Source organism: Pseudophryne corroboree, chromosome 9, assembly GCF_028390025.1.
Source record: "Pseudophryne corroboree isolate aPseCor3 chromosome 9, aPseCor3.hap2, whole genome shotgun sequence".
Classification (NCBI taxonomy): domain Eukaryota; kingdom Metazoa; phylum Chordata; class Amphibia; order Anura; family Myobatrachidae; genus Pseudophryne; species Pseudophryne corroboree.
Window position 1 is genome coordinate 467,825,912 of NC_086452.1, and position 17,721 is coordinate 467,843,632.

At 48.1% G+C, this 17,721-nt stretch overlaps 1 protein-coding gene across 4 annotated transcripts in view; it reads left to right on the top strand.

The window, feature by feature from the left end:
• Positions 1–17,721, top strand: part of LOC134958617 (inter-alpha-trypsin inhibitor heavy chain H3-like) — a 167,777-nt gene that overhangs the window by 92,157 nt on the left and 57,899 nt on the right. For all 4 annotated transcript variants that reach the window (XM_063941325.1, XM_063941326.1, XM_063941327.1 and 1 more), the window contains 5 exons: positions 1,321–1,362; positions 9,716–9,769; positions 11,875–11,988; positions 13,978–14,146; positions 15,193–15,338. In XM_063941325.1, the coding sequence (XP_063797395.1) occupies positions 1,321–1,362; positions 9,716–9,769; positions 11,875–11,988; positions 13,978–14,146; positions 15,193–15,338 (525 nt within the window). The remainder of the gene's footprint in view (positions 1–1,320; positions 1,363–9,715; positions 9,770–11,874; positions 11,989–13,977; positions 14,147–15,192; positions 15,339–17,721) is intronic.

The window sequence follows — 17,721 nt, forward strand, 5'->3', positions numbered from 1 at the left end:
CCTAGTGCCTAACCCTTCCCTCCCGCACTCTAACCCTAACCCTCCCCATCGTGCCTAACCCTTCCCTCGCGCACTCTAACCTTAACCCTCCCCCTCGTGCCTAATCCTAACCCTTTCGTCAGTGCCTAACCCTCTCCTCCCACAGCCTAACCCTTACCCTCTTCTCCCACAGCCGAACCCTAACACCCCTCCTTTCGGTCTGTACACAGTGTTAACATTTTAACAATATCAATATCATAACTGTCTACATTGTGATGTCAGCATTTTTATGAAGAATTCCCACTTAGATCACTGTGAAAATCTAAATAGATTAATTTGTGAAAGCTTCTTGTATTCATCCTTTACATTTCCCTGTTGATGTCTCCACTGCAGCCTCGTGGGTAAGGATTCCAGTTAATTATACAAATATATGTATTATTTAGCATACTGCTTGTGTGCCTTGTGTGGCTGTAATCCCAGACGGATCTTCCATTAGGGAATAGGATCTAGGATTTTTTTATTTTTTGCAAATGGACAAGCAGAGGGTGCAATGGGGCCCAATCCAAATCCAGTATGTTTCCTACGCCCCCAAGCAATGTCGGTTTCTTTACAAATGATGAATGATCCCTAAGCAAAGAGTAGAAATGACGTGCGGGGCTGCGTACTACATGTATCAGCTCACCCCCTCATTGGGGTGAGTGTGGATAGTTTTTTCATCTGGGACCACCATTTGTAGAAACGCGTCCCTCGCGGTCTTGATTCGCTCACCACAAGGTTACTAAAGGTTATGATTTGCGACATGGATAGTCAAGGATGGGAAAAGGCCAAAAACATGAAAAAACTACAAATGTGTCGACCATATGAACCAGTCCACCTTTCCCAGTGTCGACCTTTTCTTCATGTCAACCTTACGGGATTGACCTAATGACTGTCAACTTTACGGGATTGACCTAATGACTGTCAACCAAATGTATGTCGAACCAGAGCACGGATCCTGTTCTTGATATCCAGTCACAGATGATAATATAATGGACAATTAGGTTTTTTTTTTCATTAACGATTTGCTTCTATTTAAACACTATAAAACCTCAATGTTGCTAATAATTTATCAGACGCGTTAGGTATGAGGGTGTGGAATTTATCCAGGCCGATATATAACGTATTCTCGGGGGATTTGGACTGGGGGGAGGGGGAGGCTGTGTTACTATCCATCTTTAAGAAGTCTGTGTTTGGTTATATTCGGACGCGTGTGAATGGGAGGATGCACTTAGAATTTATTTTATATGTTTTTGTTTTTATATTTTTTTTAACTTCAGTTTGCTATCTTTTTTTCTATTGCAGTGATGACATATAGGTGCACATATCCAAGACGGAAACCAGGAGGTAATATCTGTTCATTTCCAGCACTAATCCGCTTTACAGAACTTCCTGTGATGTATTATTTATTGTTATTATTATTATTACTATTCATTACCAGTTACTTATATAGCGCACACATATTCCGCAGCGCTTAACACAGAATATTTGCCCATTCACATCAGTCCCTGCCCCAGTGGAGCTTACACTCTATATTCCCTATCACATGTACACGCACACACATTCACACTAGGGTTAATTTCATTGGGAGCTAAAGAACCTACCAGTATATTTTGGATTGTGGGAGGAAACCGGAGCGCCCGGAGGAAACCCACGCAAGTACGGGGAGACTATGCAAACTCCACACAATTAGGGCCATGGTGGGAATCGAACCCATGACCCAGTAATATAGTAGGATAATGAGGAATGTGGGTGTCAGAGAACTTTTTAAACTATTTTTTTTTTCAGGTTTGACATAACTTATTGGGGGTCATTCCGAGTTGCTCGCTAGCTGTATTCGTTCGCAGCGCAGCGATCAGGCTAAAAAATGGCAGTTCTGCGCATGCATATGCGGCGCAATGCGCACGCGTGTCGTACAGGCACAATGAACGATCCAGTTTTGCACAGGGTCTAGCGATGCATTTCAGTCGCACTGGTGGCCGCAGACTGATTGACATGAAGTGGGTGTTTCTGGGTGTCAACTGACCGTTTCCAGGGAGTGTTTGGAAAAACGCAGGCGTGCCAGTAAAAATGCAGGCGTGGCTGGGCGACCGCTGGGCGAGTTTGTGACGTCAAAACAGGAACTGAACAGTCTGAAGTGATTGCAAGCGCTGAGTAGGTTTTGAGCTACGCTGAAACTGCACAAAAAAACTTTGTAGCCGCTGTGCGATCCTTTTGTTCGCACTTCTGCTAAGCTAAAATACACTCCCAGTGGGCAGTGGCATAGCGTTTGCACGGCTGCTAAAAACTGCTAGCGAGCGTTCAACTCGGAATGACCACAATTATACATAGCAAATACAAATGCTGATGCATAATGTTATTTCTCTGACGTCCTAGTGGATGCTGGGAACTCCGTAAGAACCATGGGGAATAGCGGGCTCCGAAGGAGGCTGGGCACTCTAGAAAGAATTATGACTACCTGGTGTGCACTGGCTCCTCCCACTATGACCCTCCTCCAAGCCTCAGTTAGATTTTGTGCCCGGCCGAGGTTGGATGCACACTAGGGGCTCTCCTGGGCCTTTAGAGAGAAAGTATAGAAATTAGGTTTTTTATTTTCAGTGAGACCTGCTGGCAACAGGCTCACTGCAGCGAGGGACTAAGGGGAGAAGAAGCGAACCTGCCTGCTTGCAGCCAGCTTGGGCTTCTTAGGCTACTGGACACCATTAGCTCCAGAGGGATCGACCGCAGGCCCAGTCCTTGGTGTTCGGTCCCGGAGCCGCGCCGCCGTCCCCCTTACAGAGCCAGAAGCAAGAAGAGGTCCGGAAAATCGGCGGCAGAAGACATCAGTCTTCACCAAGGTAGCGCACAGCACTGCAGCTGTGCGCCATTGCTCCTCACACACACTTCACACTCCGGTCACTGAGGGTGCAGGGCGCTGGGGGGGGGGCGTCCTGAGAAGCAATAATAACACCTTGGCTGGCAAAAATACCACAATATATAGCCCCAGAGGCTATATATGTGGAAAATACCCCTGCCAGAATATAGGAAAAAGCGGGAGAATAGTCCGCGGAAAAGGGGCGGAGCTATCTCCCTCAGCACACTGGCGCCATTTCTCCCTCACAGCTCCGCTGGAAGGAAGCTCCCTGACTCTCCCCTGCAGTCTACACTACAGAAAAGGGTAAAAAAGAGAGGGGGGGCACTAAATTTAGGCGCAGTATACAGTTATTATAGAAAAAGCAGCTATAGGGGACATAACTCAGTTAGTCCCTGCATTATATAGCGCTCTGGTGTGTGCTGGCATACTCTCACTCTGTCCCCCCAAAGGGCTTTTGTGGGTCCTGTCCTCTGTTAGAGCATTCCCAGTGTGTGTGCGGTGTGTCGGTATGGCTGTGTCGACATGTTTGATGAGGATAATGATGTGGAGACGGAGCAGATGCCTTTAGGAGGGATGTCACCCCCTGCGGGGCAGACACCTGAGTGGTTGAGCTTATGGAAAGAAATGAGTGCACGTATAGACTCTTTACATAAGAAATTTGACGACATGCCAAATGTGGGGCAGCCGACTTCTCAGCTCGTGCCTGTCCAGGCGTCTCAAAGGTCATCAGGGGCTCTGAAACGCCCGCTACCTCAGACCGCAGACGCAGATGTCGACACGGATACTGACACCAGTGTCGACGACGATGAGTCTAACCTGATGCCCACTAAGGCCATTCACTGCATGAATGAGGCAATGAAAGAGGTGTTACACATTTCTGATATAAATACAGGTACCACTAAAAAGGGTATTATGTTTGGGGAGAAAAAACTACCCGTAGTTTTTCCCCCATCAGATGAATTAAATGAAGTGTGTGAGGAAGCGTGGGCTTTCCCTGATAAAAAATTGGTAATTCCTAAGAAGGTACTGATGGCGTTCCCTTTCCCGCCAGAGGATAGGTCACGTTGGGAAACACCCCCTAGGGTGGATAAAGCGCTCACACGTTTGTCTAAAAAGGTGGCACTACCGTCTCCGGATACGGCCGCCCTCAAGGAACCTGCTGATAGAAAGCAGGAGGCGATCCTGAAGTCTGTATACACACACTCAGGCATTATACTTAGGCCAGCTATTGCGTCAGCATGGATGTGCAGTGCTGCCGCTGCGTGGTCAGATAAACTGTCAGAGAATATTGACACGTTAGACAGAGACACGATCCTGCTAACCATAGACCATATCAAAGACTCAGTCTTATATATGAGAGATGCACAGAGGGAAATCTGCCGGCTGGCATCTAAAGTAAGTGCATTGTCCATTTCTGCTAGGAGAGGCTTAAGGACTCGCCAGTGGACAGGAGATGCAGATTCTAAAAGGCACATGGAAGTTTTGCCTTATAAGGGTGAGGAATTATTTGGGGATGGTCTCTCGGACCTAGTTTCCACAGCAACGTCAGGAAAGTCAGCATTTTTACCCCATGTCCCCTCACAGCCTAAGAAGGCGCCGTTTTATCAGGTTCAGTCCTTTCGGACCCAGAAAAACAAGCGTGGAAAAGGCGGGTCTTTTCTGTCCAGAGGCAGAGGTAGGGGAAAAAGGCTGCAACAAACAGCAGGTTCCCAGGAGCAAAAGTCCTCCCCCGCTTCTTCTTCCAAGTCCGCCGCATGACGGTGGGGCTCCACAGGCGGAGCCAGGTACGGTGGGGGGCCGCCTCAAGAATTTCAGCGATCAGTGGGCTCGCTCACAGGTGGATCCCTGGATCCTTCAAATAGTATCTCAAGGGTACAAACTGGAATTCGAGGCGTCTCCACCCCACCGGTTCCTAAAATCTGCCTTGCCGATTGCTCCCTCAGACAGGGAGGCGGTGCTAGAGGCAATTCACAAGCTGTATTCCCAGCAGGTGATAATCAAGGTACCCCTACTTCAACAAGGCCGGGGTTACTATTCCACACTATTTGTGGTGCCGAAACCGGACGGTTCGGTGAGACCCATTCTAAATTTGAAATCCTTGAACACATTCATAAAAAAATTCAAGTTCAAGATGGAATCGCTCAGGGCGGTTATTGCAAGCCTGGACGAGGGGGATTACATGGTATCCCTGGACATCAAGGATGCTTACCTGCATGTCCCCATTTACCATCCTCACCAGGAGTACCTCAGATTTGTGGTACAGGATTGCCATTACCAATTCCAGGCGCTGCCGTTTGGACTGTCCACGGCACCGAGGGTATTTACCAAGGTTATGGCGGAAATTATGATACTCCTTCGAAAAAAGGGAGTTTTAATTATCCCGTACTTGGACGATCTCCTAATAAAGGCGAGGTCCAAGGAACAGTTGTTGGTGGGAGTAGCACTATCTCAGGAAGTGCTGCACCAGCACGGCTGGATTCTGAATATCCCAAAGTCACAGCTGGTTCCGACGACACGTCTACTGTTCCTGGGTATGATTCTGGATACAGTCCAGAAAAAAGTGTTTCTCCCGGAGGAGAAAGCCAGGGAGTTGTCATCTCTAGTCAGAGACCTCCTGAAACCAAAACAGGTATCGGTGCATCACTGCACGCGGGTCCTGGGAAAGATGGTAGCTTCTTACGAAGCAATTCCCTTCGGCAGGTTCCATGCCAGAATCTTTCAGTGGGACCTGTTGGACAAATGGTCCGGATCGCATCTTCAGATGCATCGCTTAATAACCCTGTCTCCAAGAACCAGGGTGTCTCTACTGTGGTGGCTGCAGAGTGCCCATCTTCTAGAGGGCCGCAGGTTCGGCATACAGGACTGGGTCCTGGTGACCACGGATGCCAGCCTTCGAGGCTGGGGGGCAGTCACACGGGGAAGAAACTTCCAAGGACTATGGTCGAGTCAGGAGACTTCCCTTCACATAAATATTCTGGAACTAAGGGCCATTTACAATGCCCTAAGTCAAGCAAAATCCCCGCTCCTACACCAGCCGGTGCTGATCCAGTCAGACAACATCACGGCAGTCGCCCATGTAAATCGACAGGGCGGCACAAGAAGCAGGATGGCAATGGCAGAAGCCACAAGAATTCTCCGATGGGCGGAGAATCATGTACTAGCACTGTCAGCAGTGTTCATTCCGGGAGTGGACAACTGGGAAGCAGACTTCCTCAGCAGGCACGACCTCCACCCGGGAGAGTGGGGACTTCATCCAGAAGTCTTCCAGATGCTGGTAAACCGTTGGGAAAAACCACAGGTGGACATGATGGCGTCCCGCCTCAACAAAAAGTTAAAAAGATATTGCGCCAGGTCAAGGGACCCTCAGGCGATAGCTGTGGACGCTCTAGTGACACCGTGGGTGTACCAGTCGGTTTATGTGTTCCCTCCTCTGCCTCTCATACCAAAGGTATTGAGAATAATAAGAAAGCGAGGAGTAAACACAATTCTCGTGGTTCCGGATTGGCCAAGACGAGCGTGGTACCCGGAACTTCAAGAGATGATCTCAGAGGACCCGTGGCCTCTGCCGCTCAGACAAGACCTGCTACAGCAGGGGCCCTGTCTGTTCCAAGACTTACCGCGGCTGCGTTTGACGGCATGGCGGTTGAACGCCGGATCCTGAAGGAAAAGGGCATTCCGGAGGAAGTCATTCCTACGCTTATTAAAGCCAGGAAAGATGTTACGGCAAATCATTATCACCGCATATGGCGGAAATATGTTGCATGGTGCGAGGCCGAAAAGGCCCCAACAGAGGAATTTCAACTAGGTCGATTTCTGCATTTCCTGCAAGCAGGAGTGAATATGGGCCTAAAACTAGGCTCCATTAAAGTACAGATCTCGGCTCTGTCGATTTTCTTTCAAAAAGAACTAGCTTCAGTACCTGAAGTTCAGACATTTGTGAAAGGAGTGCTGCATATTCAGCCCCCGTTTGTGCCTCCTGTGGCACCTTGGGATCTCAACGTGGTGTTGAGTTTCTTAAAATCACATTGGTTTGAGCCACTAAAAACCGTGGATCTGAAATATCTCACGTGGAAAGTGGTCATGTTATTGGCCTTGGCTTCAGCCAGGCGAGTGTCAGAATTGGCGGCTTTATCATGTAAAAGCCCTTATCTGATTTTCCATATGGATAGGGCAGAATTGAGGACTCGTCCCCAGTTTCTCCCTAAGGTGGTGTCAGCGTTTCACCTGAACCAGCCTATTGTGGTGCCTGCTGCTACTAGGGATTTGGAGGACTCCAAGTTGCTAGACGTTGTCAGGGCCCTGAAAATATATGTTTCCAGGACGGCTGGAGTCAGAAAACCTGACTCGCTGTTTATCCTGTATGCACCCAACAAGCTGGGTGCTCCTGCTTCTAAGCAGACTATTGCTCGCTGGATTTGTAGTACAATTCAGCTTGCACATTCTGTGGCAGGCCTGCCACAGCCAAAACCTGTAAATGCCCATTCCACAAGGAAGGTGGGCTCATCTTGGGCGGCTGCCCGAGGGGTCTCGGCTTTACAACTTTGCCGAGCTGCTACTTGGTCAGGGGCAAACACGTTTGCAAAATTTTACAAATTTGATACCCTGGCTGAGGAGGACCTGGAGTTCTCTCATTCGGTGCTGCAGAGTCACCCGCACTCTCCCGCCCGTTTGGGAGCTTTGGTATAATCCCCATGGTCCTTACGGAGTTCCCAGCATCCACTAGGACGTCAGAGAAAATAAGAATTTACTCACCGGTAATTCTATTTCTCGTAGTCCGTAGTGGATGCTGGGCGCCCATCCCAAGTGCGGATTGTCTGCAATACTTGTAAATAGTTATTGTTAACTAAAGGGTTATTGTTGAGCCATCTGTTGAGAGGCTCTGTTGTTTTCATGCTGTAAAACTGGATATAGTATCACGAGTTGTACGGTGTGATGGGTGTGGCTGGTATGAGTCTTACCCGGGATTCAAAATCCTTCCTTATTATGTCAGCTCGTCCGGGCACAGTGTCCTAACTGAGGCTTGGAGGAGGGTCATAGTGGGAGGAGCCAGTGCACACCAGGTAGTCATAATTCTTTCTAGAGTGCCCAGCCTTCGGAGCCCGCTATTCCCCATGGTCCTTACGGAGTTCCCAGCATCCACTACGTACTACGAGAAATAGAATTACCGGTGAGTAAATTCTTATTTTTATAGGTGTGTATATATCTGGTCATACAGGTGTCTCTGGGTTTATTTGCATTGTCGGGAGGAAAAGACGAAAAAATGCAAGAAACTTTGTATCTTGGTAAAACCTTGTTGTTCTGCAAGTGGGACAGATGTAACATGTGCAGAGGGATTAGATAAATTGCAGTGTAAGAATAAAGCTGTGCAGCATGTGTGGGCTACATGCAGAATCAGCCAGTATTTACCCTGCACGCAAACATAATAAATGTATTTGCCCCCCTTACAATACTGACTAGCTTTCCCGGTATTATCTCCCCATCCCGGTATTATCTCCCCATCCCGGTATTATCTCCCCATCCCGGTATTATCTCCCCATCCCAGTATTATCTCCCCGCTCATTTACTAAGAAGCAGGCGGAATGTGGCAGATCTGCCTACTCTCTCAGGGGTGTGGGTGACTACCTGAAAAATTGTGAGCAACTTCTGGGAGAGTAGGCAAATATGCCCTTACAATTGCTGCATCTTTTGTTCAGTTACCGACTTTTTTTTGCTTTGCCCTCAACTCAGAAACAGCCCCCTATTGTTTGCAATGGAAAACATAGTTCTAAATTGCACTTTCTGGTAATACAATATGCTATTAATCATACTTGTTTCTCCTCTCTGGGAGAAGCCGCGAGAGGAGATGCAGCTGGGCACTTCAGGGGCGGAACCAAGCTCTGCATGTCATTAGGCCCCACCCCTGAGAAGCTCTGAGAGGAAATGCAGCTGGGCACTTCAGGGGCAGAGCCAGCTCCACATGTCATTAGGCCCCACCCCTGAGCAGTCATGAGAGGACATGCAGCTGAGCACATCAGGGGTGGAGCCAAGCTCTGCATGTCATTAGGCCCCACACCTGAGTAGCCATGAGAGGACATGCAGCTGGGCACTTCAGGGGCGGAGCCAAGCTCTACATGTCATTAGGCCCCACACCTGAGTAGCCATGAGAGGAGATGCAGCTGGGCACTGCCAAGCTCTGCATGTCATTAGGCCCCATCCCTGTTGTAACAAATGATGCTAATTGTGGGATTTTGTGGAAGGAGAATGGCTAGAAAAACATGATTTGTGCCATGTTAACCCCTCCTCCCCTAGAAAGTGGTCGCGATGCGGGATATTCACTCACTCTGGGCTATTACCCTAAAAATCGGGAATCTCCTGTACAGAGGCGTCACCAGGTGTGGTGACACCCGGTGCGCACCCCTGATGTACTGCCGCGATCGCGGCAAAAAAGGGGCGTGGCCTTTACAGCTAGGGGGCGTGGCTTCGCGGGGATACTGGTATCGTCACTCTGGGGGCGTGCACAGCATCTCCGGAGATGCTGGGCTTCCCCCAGAGACGGTCTCAGTGTGCTGTCGGCTCCTCTGCTATGACAGGAGCCGGGTGCTGTAGCGGAATTTCACACTGCAGCACCTGGGTCCTGTCACTACGGAGGAGCTGACATTTGGTGTCACCCCCTCCAGGTGTCACACCCGGGTGCGGGCCGCACCCCCCGCACCCGCCTTGTGACGCCACTGCTCCTGTACCTCCCAAGAGAGGAGGTAAGTATGCTATTAATGAGTGTGTAAAATCCCAGTGTGCCAGTTACTAAATCAGAGTGGTGTATAGAACTGTGAATGTATGACTCTCATGCATATATATATATTTCTACAGTTTCCTTAGATCATCCCTCAACTGCAATGAAATCGATCATTCTCAGACCAACAGGTAAAGTATGATGCTTCCCTTTAATTTGTGAGTTTGGCTATCAAAATGTACCTTTTGTAGAAAAATTTGATCAGAAGGACAATACATTGTTCCCCGAACAAATAAAAGTTTAAAAATAGTAAAAAAAATGTTCTTTTGCAAGGTGAATGCAGCAAGGGTGATACCTTATGGGAGAAACAGAAAGTGGCTCCTAGTAATACCAGTGTAGATGACACAGACTATATAGAGGGGTCTATTTATGAAACAGTGATAACCGTTTTCTCTGGACTGTTTTGCAGGAGAAAGGGAATATCACTGCTTCATCCTGTTTAAGAAGAGGGATATTGCAGACAAATCATGGATTTTTCTGGTGGTGCCTCTTTTTTGTTAGTACTGTGTCCTCATAGCATACCTCCTGACCATAGTACTGTGTCCTCTCCTCATAGCATACCTCCTGACCATAGTACTGTGTCCTCATAGCATACCTCCTGACCATAGTACTGTGTCCTCATAGCATACCTCCTGACCATAGTACTGTGTCCTCATAGCATACCTCCTGACCATAGTACTGTGTCCTCCTCATAGCATACCTCCTGACCATAGTACTGTGTCCTCATAGCATACCTCCTGACCATAGTACTGTGTCCTCCTCATAGCATACCTCCTGACCATAGTACTGTGTCCTCATAGCATACCTCCTGACCATAGTACTGTGTCCTCCTCATAGCATACCTCCTGACCATAGTACTGTGTCCTCATAGCATACCTCCTGACCATAGTACTGTGTCCTCATAGCATACCTCCTGACCATAGTACTGTGTCCTCCTCATAGCATACCTCCTGACCATAGTACTGTGTCCTCATAGCATACCTCCTGACCATAGTACTGTGTCCTCATAGCATACCTCCTGACCATAGTACTGTGTCCTCCTCATAGCATACCTCCTGACCATAGTACTGTGTCCTCATAGCATACCTCCTGACCATAGTACTGTGTCCTCATAGCATACCTCCTGACCATCCCGATTTCAGGGGAACAGTTCTGCTTTCCTGTACTGCTCCTCTGTCCCACCCGCGGCCTCAGTGATGACCGGATGAAGCATCATCCACACAGTGGGGCTAATTCAGACCTGATCGGTGCTGTGCATTTTCGCACAGCAGCGATCAGGTTTGAACTGCGCATGCGCCGGTGCCCCAGTGCGCTGACGCATGCCATCAAGCCGACGCCTGTCTTATCCCTGCGATCGCCTCTGCCTGATTGACAGGCAGAGGCAGTCGCTGGGCGGGAGGGGGCGGGCCAGCGCCGTTTGCCCACCATTTAGGGGCGTGTCCGGACCGTTGGGGGGCTGGCCGCGGCAGCTGCGAGACGTCACACGCAGCCGCTGCGACCCGGGCAGCGACGAGTAGCTACCTGCCAGTGCGTAGGAGCTGCGCTGGCTGGGAGCTACTCCTCAGGTACAAAAGCATCGCCGCTGAGCGATGCTATTGTACTTGTGCCACGAGTCAGGGCCTGACGTGCGGGGCGGACTAGCCCTGTGCTGGGCTTCCCCCCAGATGTCAGGGAAGCTGATGGTAGAAGTGGCACATCTCCGATCAGATCTGAATGACCCCCAGTGACGGGAGAGGCTGGAGGCAGTGTGACGGGAATGTTGGGAGTTATGCCATAACCTGCAGTAATAATGCACACAGGACTCACCCAGCCACTATCCCGGGCCTGTAGGGGAGTGTCTATTAATCTATGCATCTGATCCCAGGGGTGGGAAGGGACGGAATCAGTACGAGATACCACCAGACGGGATCCCGACCGTCACAATCCCGGCAGGGGGGCGAGCGCAACGCAGCCCCTTGCAGGCTCGCTGCTCTCGCCACGCTGCGGGCACGGTGCCTCACTACGCTCGGCACACTAATTTATTCTCCCTCTATGGGTGTCGTGGACACCCACAGAGGGAGAATATGTGAGGATTGTGCCGGTCGGGATCCCGGTGTCGGTATTCTGACCGCCGGGATCCCGTCTGGCGGGATCTTGACCGCATCCCGAAGGGACAATTGGGTGCAATAGCTGGACGGTGACTGTTAGGATTATATCATCATCCTGGTTAGTTTCTCCATATATTTTATTTTTGCAGACTGTAAAGACGCCCACGTGCTCATCACCCCACAATCTGTTCCTGAAAAGATGTGCATCCGAATTAATGAGAAACCAAATACCATTATACAACTACTACACAGTTCTGACAAAGGTAGGAAGATGCGTCTGTCTCAAGATGACCGGGACATTTCGTGTAGGCTGAAAAGTTCCCGCGACAGAATCTTCCATTCCCACCGTTACTACGACGTTCTGCGTCATGCTGTATCTCCATTGTTGTCTACGCAGGTGTGATGACTATAGTGAATTCATTTTGCTGATACGGGATGGTTAGGGCTAGACTGCTGACACCTACGCCACATTCTGCTACATTCTCGGCCAAATGAGGCAAATTCATCACACGACTGTTTCAAAAAGTCTCTCTAACTTTTCGAGTTCCTCTTCTGTAGCGGAATATCTGAAATGTTACCTCCCGCCTCCTTGCTCACCCTTACTAGAATTGTTAGGAATCCTTACCCCAGATCCCTTCCTCTGTCCAGGGGACTATGACTCCATGGTTTCCTCACAACAGAGAGCCCAATGTTCAAGTAGGCCACAATTCTGTCCTTATGTTATGTAAAGATATGAGACAGAGGGTAAAACTGTATTTATGGCATTGCAATCTTTATAGCGTTTAATGTACTTTTTATTCCTTCTGTTTCCATGTCTCTCTGGCTTGTGTCCCTATTACCCCATGTGTGTGTTCATCCATTAGCCTATATATTCTGTACTATAATCTTACCCAGGTAAATACAGGTGGGCTGTGACCTGGCACCTAGTGCTGTCATGTACGTTATTGTAGGAGGATGCCAGGCTGGTATGAGGTTATTACAGGTTATCATTGCTAGGCCTATTGAGTCCATCCTGTGATCCTTATATGGTCACACAGGAAATACATTTGAGGACCAGGTAATGTCTCTTTGAAGCTTCTCCTCCACAGGGGACAATCAGGACTTAAACCAATTTCCCTGTCATTGTTCCTTCTGTTTACTTTCCTCTGTTCCATCCTGGTCCCTCACAGACAATGCGGAGCCTGACCCAGCATGTGGTCAGCAGGAGAAGGCCAGCTGTGGGAGGGAGTAGGGAAATACCTGAGGTGGGATACCACCAATCAGGAACCTGCGTCTCCTCCCCAGGTGAGCGCGGCATGATGGGCATTTGGAAGGTTTTAAAAGAGGTTGCGTAGGTCAGCTCCTCATGTTAGTCGCAGGACTCTGGCTAAGGGGTGATTCTCTGCCAGGGTACCTTGTGGAACGCATCAACAGTGCTGTGTGGAGTTATATGTACTTACTACTGCATGGACTAATCTGCTATCACTGCTGTATGGACTCAGTGATAGTTCTGCTGTATGGACTTGTTTATCTGGAACTTCTGCACGGAATTGCTGTGGACCTAAATCCTCTACTGGGACTTACTATCTGGACTGCTACCTGTATACTATTTCTGGGCTATATTTACTTCTGCTTCCTGTGAATTATCTACTACTGTGTGCGGTGAGAAATAAACCATCACTTTGGTTTCATCGGCTCTGTGTCTGAGTGATTAGAAGAACCCCGTATCTTCACATGTTAGCCCTACCTCCTGCTTTATTATATGACATTAGTGGTCTCATACTAACAATCATAATTAGCCTGAAGCAGTGCAAATGACAAGGTCAGGGGGTGGAGCCATCATAGGGTTCAATTTACAGCCTATCGGGGCGTTGGACCCCCGGTTGTGGGAACCTGATGGACTTATGGACCTCAACATAGCAAAGGGAGGGGTCCCAGTGGTAGGATCCCCATAACTCAGGTAATATTTATGGTGGGTAACAAATCCAAACATTTACTATAAAGGTGAAATTAGCCACGGGCATACTGTTATGGCGCTCTGTTACTGTTGTCTCCAAAACCACCTATGTCTCTGTCCATGTGCCCGCCTCAGCGGCCGACCTCCCAGAATGCCTGAACAGTGATCATCTTTTGGTGATTGATTTGGACAAGCAAATGTATCTCCCCTTTACTTCATGCAGGTGGCCTACAACTGTCACTTCCCCAATATCAGGACACGGGGTGCCACCTAAGACACTACCTGCAGTAATGGTGTCCATCCTTTCCTACCACAGGTGTAACGCTTAATGGCAGACTGGCCGCTGATAACAGCAGTTTAGATAAGCTTGGGATCGTGCTGAAGAAAAAGATGATATTGGTGGAAATAACGACTAAAAACATTACCGTGACCACCGGCCAGGAATCAGAAGTCTACTCATGGGCATCACCATTACAGGGAACACGGTAACTGCTCAATACATTGCTAGGATTTAGAGCCAGATTCACAATGGGGTAGATGGAGCTACAGCCCCAGGCGGGAACATAATAGGCCCATCATGATTACCAGTTACCCACACATTTTTACACATTTAGGGAGACATTGGGGCTGATAGATTTGGGGTACTAGCCATGCCCACAAAACTAATCACACCCATGTAGAACTGGCCACGCCCACACATAATTGGCCACTCCCACTCACTGGAAAGACCGCACCCACACACAACTGGTCCCACCCACACAACACTGCCCACACCCGCACAGAACTGGTCACACTCACACAGCACTGGCCACACCCAAAAAACACTGGCCACACCCAGAAAGCACTGACCACACCCACAAGGCACTGTTCACACCCACAAGTCACTGTTCACACCCACAAGGCACTGTTCACACCCACACAGAACTGGTCCACCCAGACAGAGCTGGCCACACCCACACAGATCTGACCACACCCACACAACACTGGTCACACCCACACAGAACTGGCCATACCCACAAAGTACTAGTCACACCTACACAGCACTGGCCACACCCACACAGAACTGGACTCACCTCCTCCACTTCCCACAGTAGGTTCCTCGATCATTTTCAGCCCCAGGCACATGTGTCCTTTAATCCGGTCCAGCAAGCAACATAGTAAGAGCTCAATACATGACAGAGAACATGGTAACATACATGACAAGGACTGCAGTTTCAGCTCAACCACCCTCACACGTCAATGGGGTTTGCGTATACGTATATCTATTATATATAGTGTACATTTACTAAAGCTTCTAAAATTGAAAGTGGTGATGTTTCCCCTAGCAACCAATCAGATTCTGCCTATCATTTCTCTATTGCATCCTAGAAAATGATTGACATAATTTGATTGGTTGCTATGGGTAACATCACCACTTTTCAATTTTAGCTTTCCTAAATATACCCCATTGTGTACTGAAATAGTTTTTAATCAAAATGCACAACATATAATTCCTCAGAAAAGGGCTTCAATCCTGTGTTTTATTTCCCAGGTTTATGAAGAGAGAAGGTAAAAGATTAATGGTATATCTGGACAGCAGATTCTGGGCGATAATCTCATTGGCCAGAAACCCAGATCGCTTGGCTCTACATCTGGAGAATAAGAGGCGAGATCTGAATTACACAGAGGGACTGCTCGGTATGTGCTGAAATGTAACTTCCCAATGTTATTACTCATACGTTATCTGACAGTAGAATCGTCCAATAAGGTGATCCCCACTAGTGATGTGCACCGGAAATTTTTCGGGTTTTGTGTTTTGGTTTGGAATTCGGTTCCGCGGCCGTGTTTTGGATTCGGACGCGTTTTGCCAAAACCTCCCTGAAAATTTTTTGTCGGATTCGGGTGTTTTTTTTACGAAAAACCCTCAAAAACAGCTTAAATCATAGAATTCGGGGGTCATTTTGATCCCATAGTATTATTAACCTCAATAACCATAATTTACACTCATTTTCAGTCTATTCTGAACACCTCACAATATTATTTTTAGTCCTAAAATTTGCACCGAGATTTAAAAAATAGTCCCCAAACAGCACATGATGCAAAGAAAAAAAGAGGTGCAATGAGGTAGCTGTGTGACTAAGCTAAGCGACCCAAGTGGCCGACACAAACACCTGGCCCATCTAGGAGTGGCACTGAAGTTTTCTAGCGAGAGGATGAGTGCTTCCATCCTCATGTGAATCTGAACCACTAGCCATGAACATAGGCCAAGGCCTCAGCCGTTCCTTGCCACTCCGTGTCGTAAATGGCATATTGGCAAGTTTACGCTTCTCATCAGACACTTTTAATTTTGATTTTTGGGTCATTTACCTGAACTTTTGTTTTTTGGATTTTACATGCTCTCTACTATGACATTGGGCATCGGCCTTGGCAGACGACGTTGATGGCATTTCATCGTCTCGGACATGACTAGTGGCAGCAGCTTCAGCACGAGGTGGAAGTGGATCTTGATCTTTCCCTATTTTAACCACCACATTTTTGTTCACCATTTTTTAATGTGTGGAATTATATGCCAGTATCAATAGCAATGGCCTACTACTATATATACTGCGCACAACTAAAATGCACCACAGGTATGGATGGATAGTATACTTGACGACACAGAGGTAGGTAGAGCAGTGGCCTTCTGTACCGTACTGCTATATATACTGGTGGTCACTGTCAGCAAACTGCAAAACTAAAATGCACCACAGGTATAGAATCTAGATGGATAGTATACTTGACGACACAGAGGTAGGTAGAGCAGTGGCCTTCCGTACCGTACTGCTATATATACTGGTGGTCACTGTCAGCAAACTGCAAAACTAAAATGCACCACAGGTATAGAATCTAGATGGATAGTATACTTGATGACAAATAGGTAGGTAGAGCAGTGGCCTTCCGTACCGTACTGCTATATATACTGGTGGTCACTGTCAGCAAACTGCAAAACTAAAATGCACCACAGGTATAAAATCTAGATGGATAGTATACTTGACGACACAGAGGTAGGTAGAGCAGTGGCCTTCCGTACCGTACTGCTATATATACTGGTGGTCACTGTCAGCAAACTGCAAAACTAAAATGCACCACAGGTATAGAATCTAGATGGATAGTATACTTGACGACACAGAGGTAGGTAGAGCAGTGGCCTTCCGTACCGTACTGCTATATATACTGGTGGTCACTGGTCAGCAAAACTCTGCACTGTACTCCTCCTATATAATATACTGGTGGTCCCCAGTACCCACAATAAAGCAGTGTGAGCACAGATATATGCAGCACACTGAGCACAGATATGGAGCGTTTTTCAGGCAGACAACGTATAATACTGGTGGTCACTGGTCAGCAAAACTCTGCCCTGTACTCCTCCTATATAATACTAGGGATGAGCGGGTTCGGTTCCTCGGAATCCGAACCCGCCCGAACTTCATGTTTTTTTACACGGGTCCGAGCGACTCGGATCTTCCCGCCTTGCTCGGTTAACCCGAGCGCGCCCGAACGTCATCATCCCGCTGTCGGATTCTCGCGAGGCTCGGATTCTATCGCGAGACTCGGATTCTATATAAGGAGCCGCGCGTCGCGGCCATTTTCACACGTGCATTGAGATTCATAGGGAGAGGACGTGGCTGGCGTCCTCTCCGTTTATAGAGAAGAGAGTGAGACAGTAGAGAGAGACACAGTAGTAATTTTGGGGAGCATTAGGAGGAGTACTAGTTACTTGCTGAAGTGATAGATAGTGTGACTGTATATTATCTGACTTGTGGGGGAGACACTGACAGTGGGGAGCAGTTAGAGTCTGAGAGCAGGACTCAGGAGTACATATAACGTACAGTGCACACTTTTGCTGCCAGAGTGCCACACTGCCATTGTGACCACACTGACCACCAGTATAATATATATTGTGATTGTCTGCTTAGGAGTACTACTTGCAAGTTGCTGATAGTGTGACCAGTGACCTGACCACCAGTCACCACCAGTTTAATATATATATATATATATATATATATATATATATAATTGTATATAATATATATATATAATA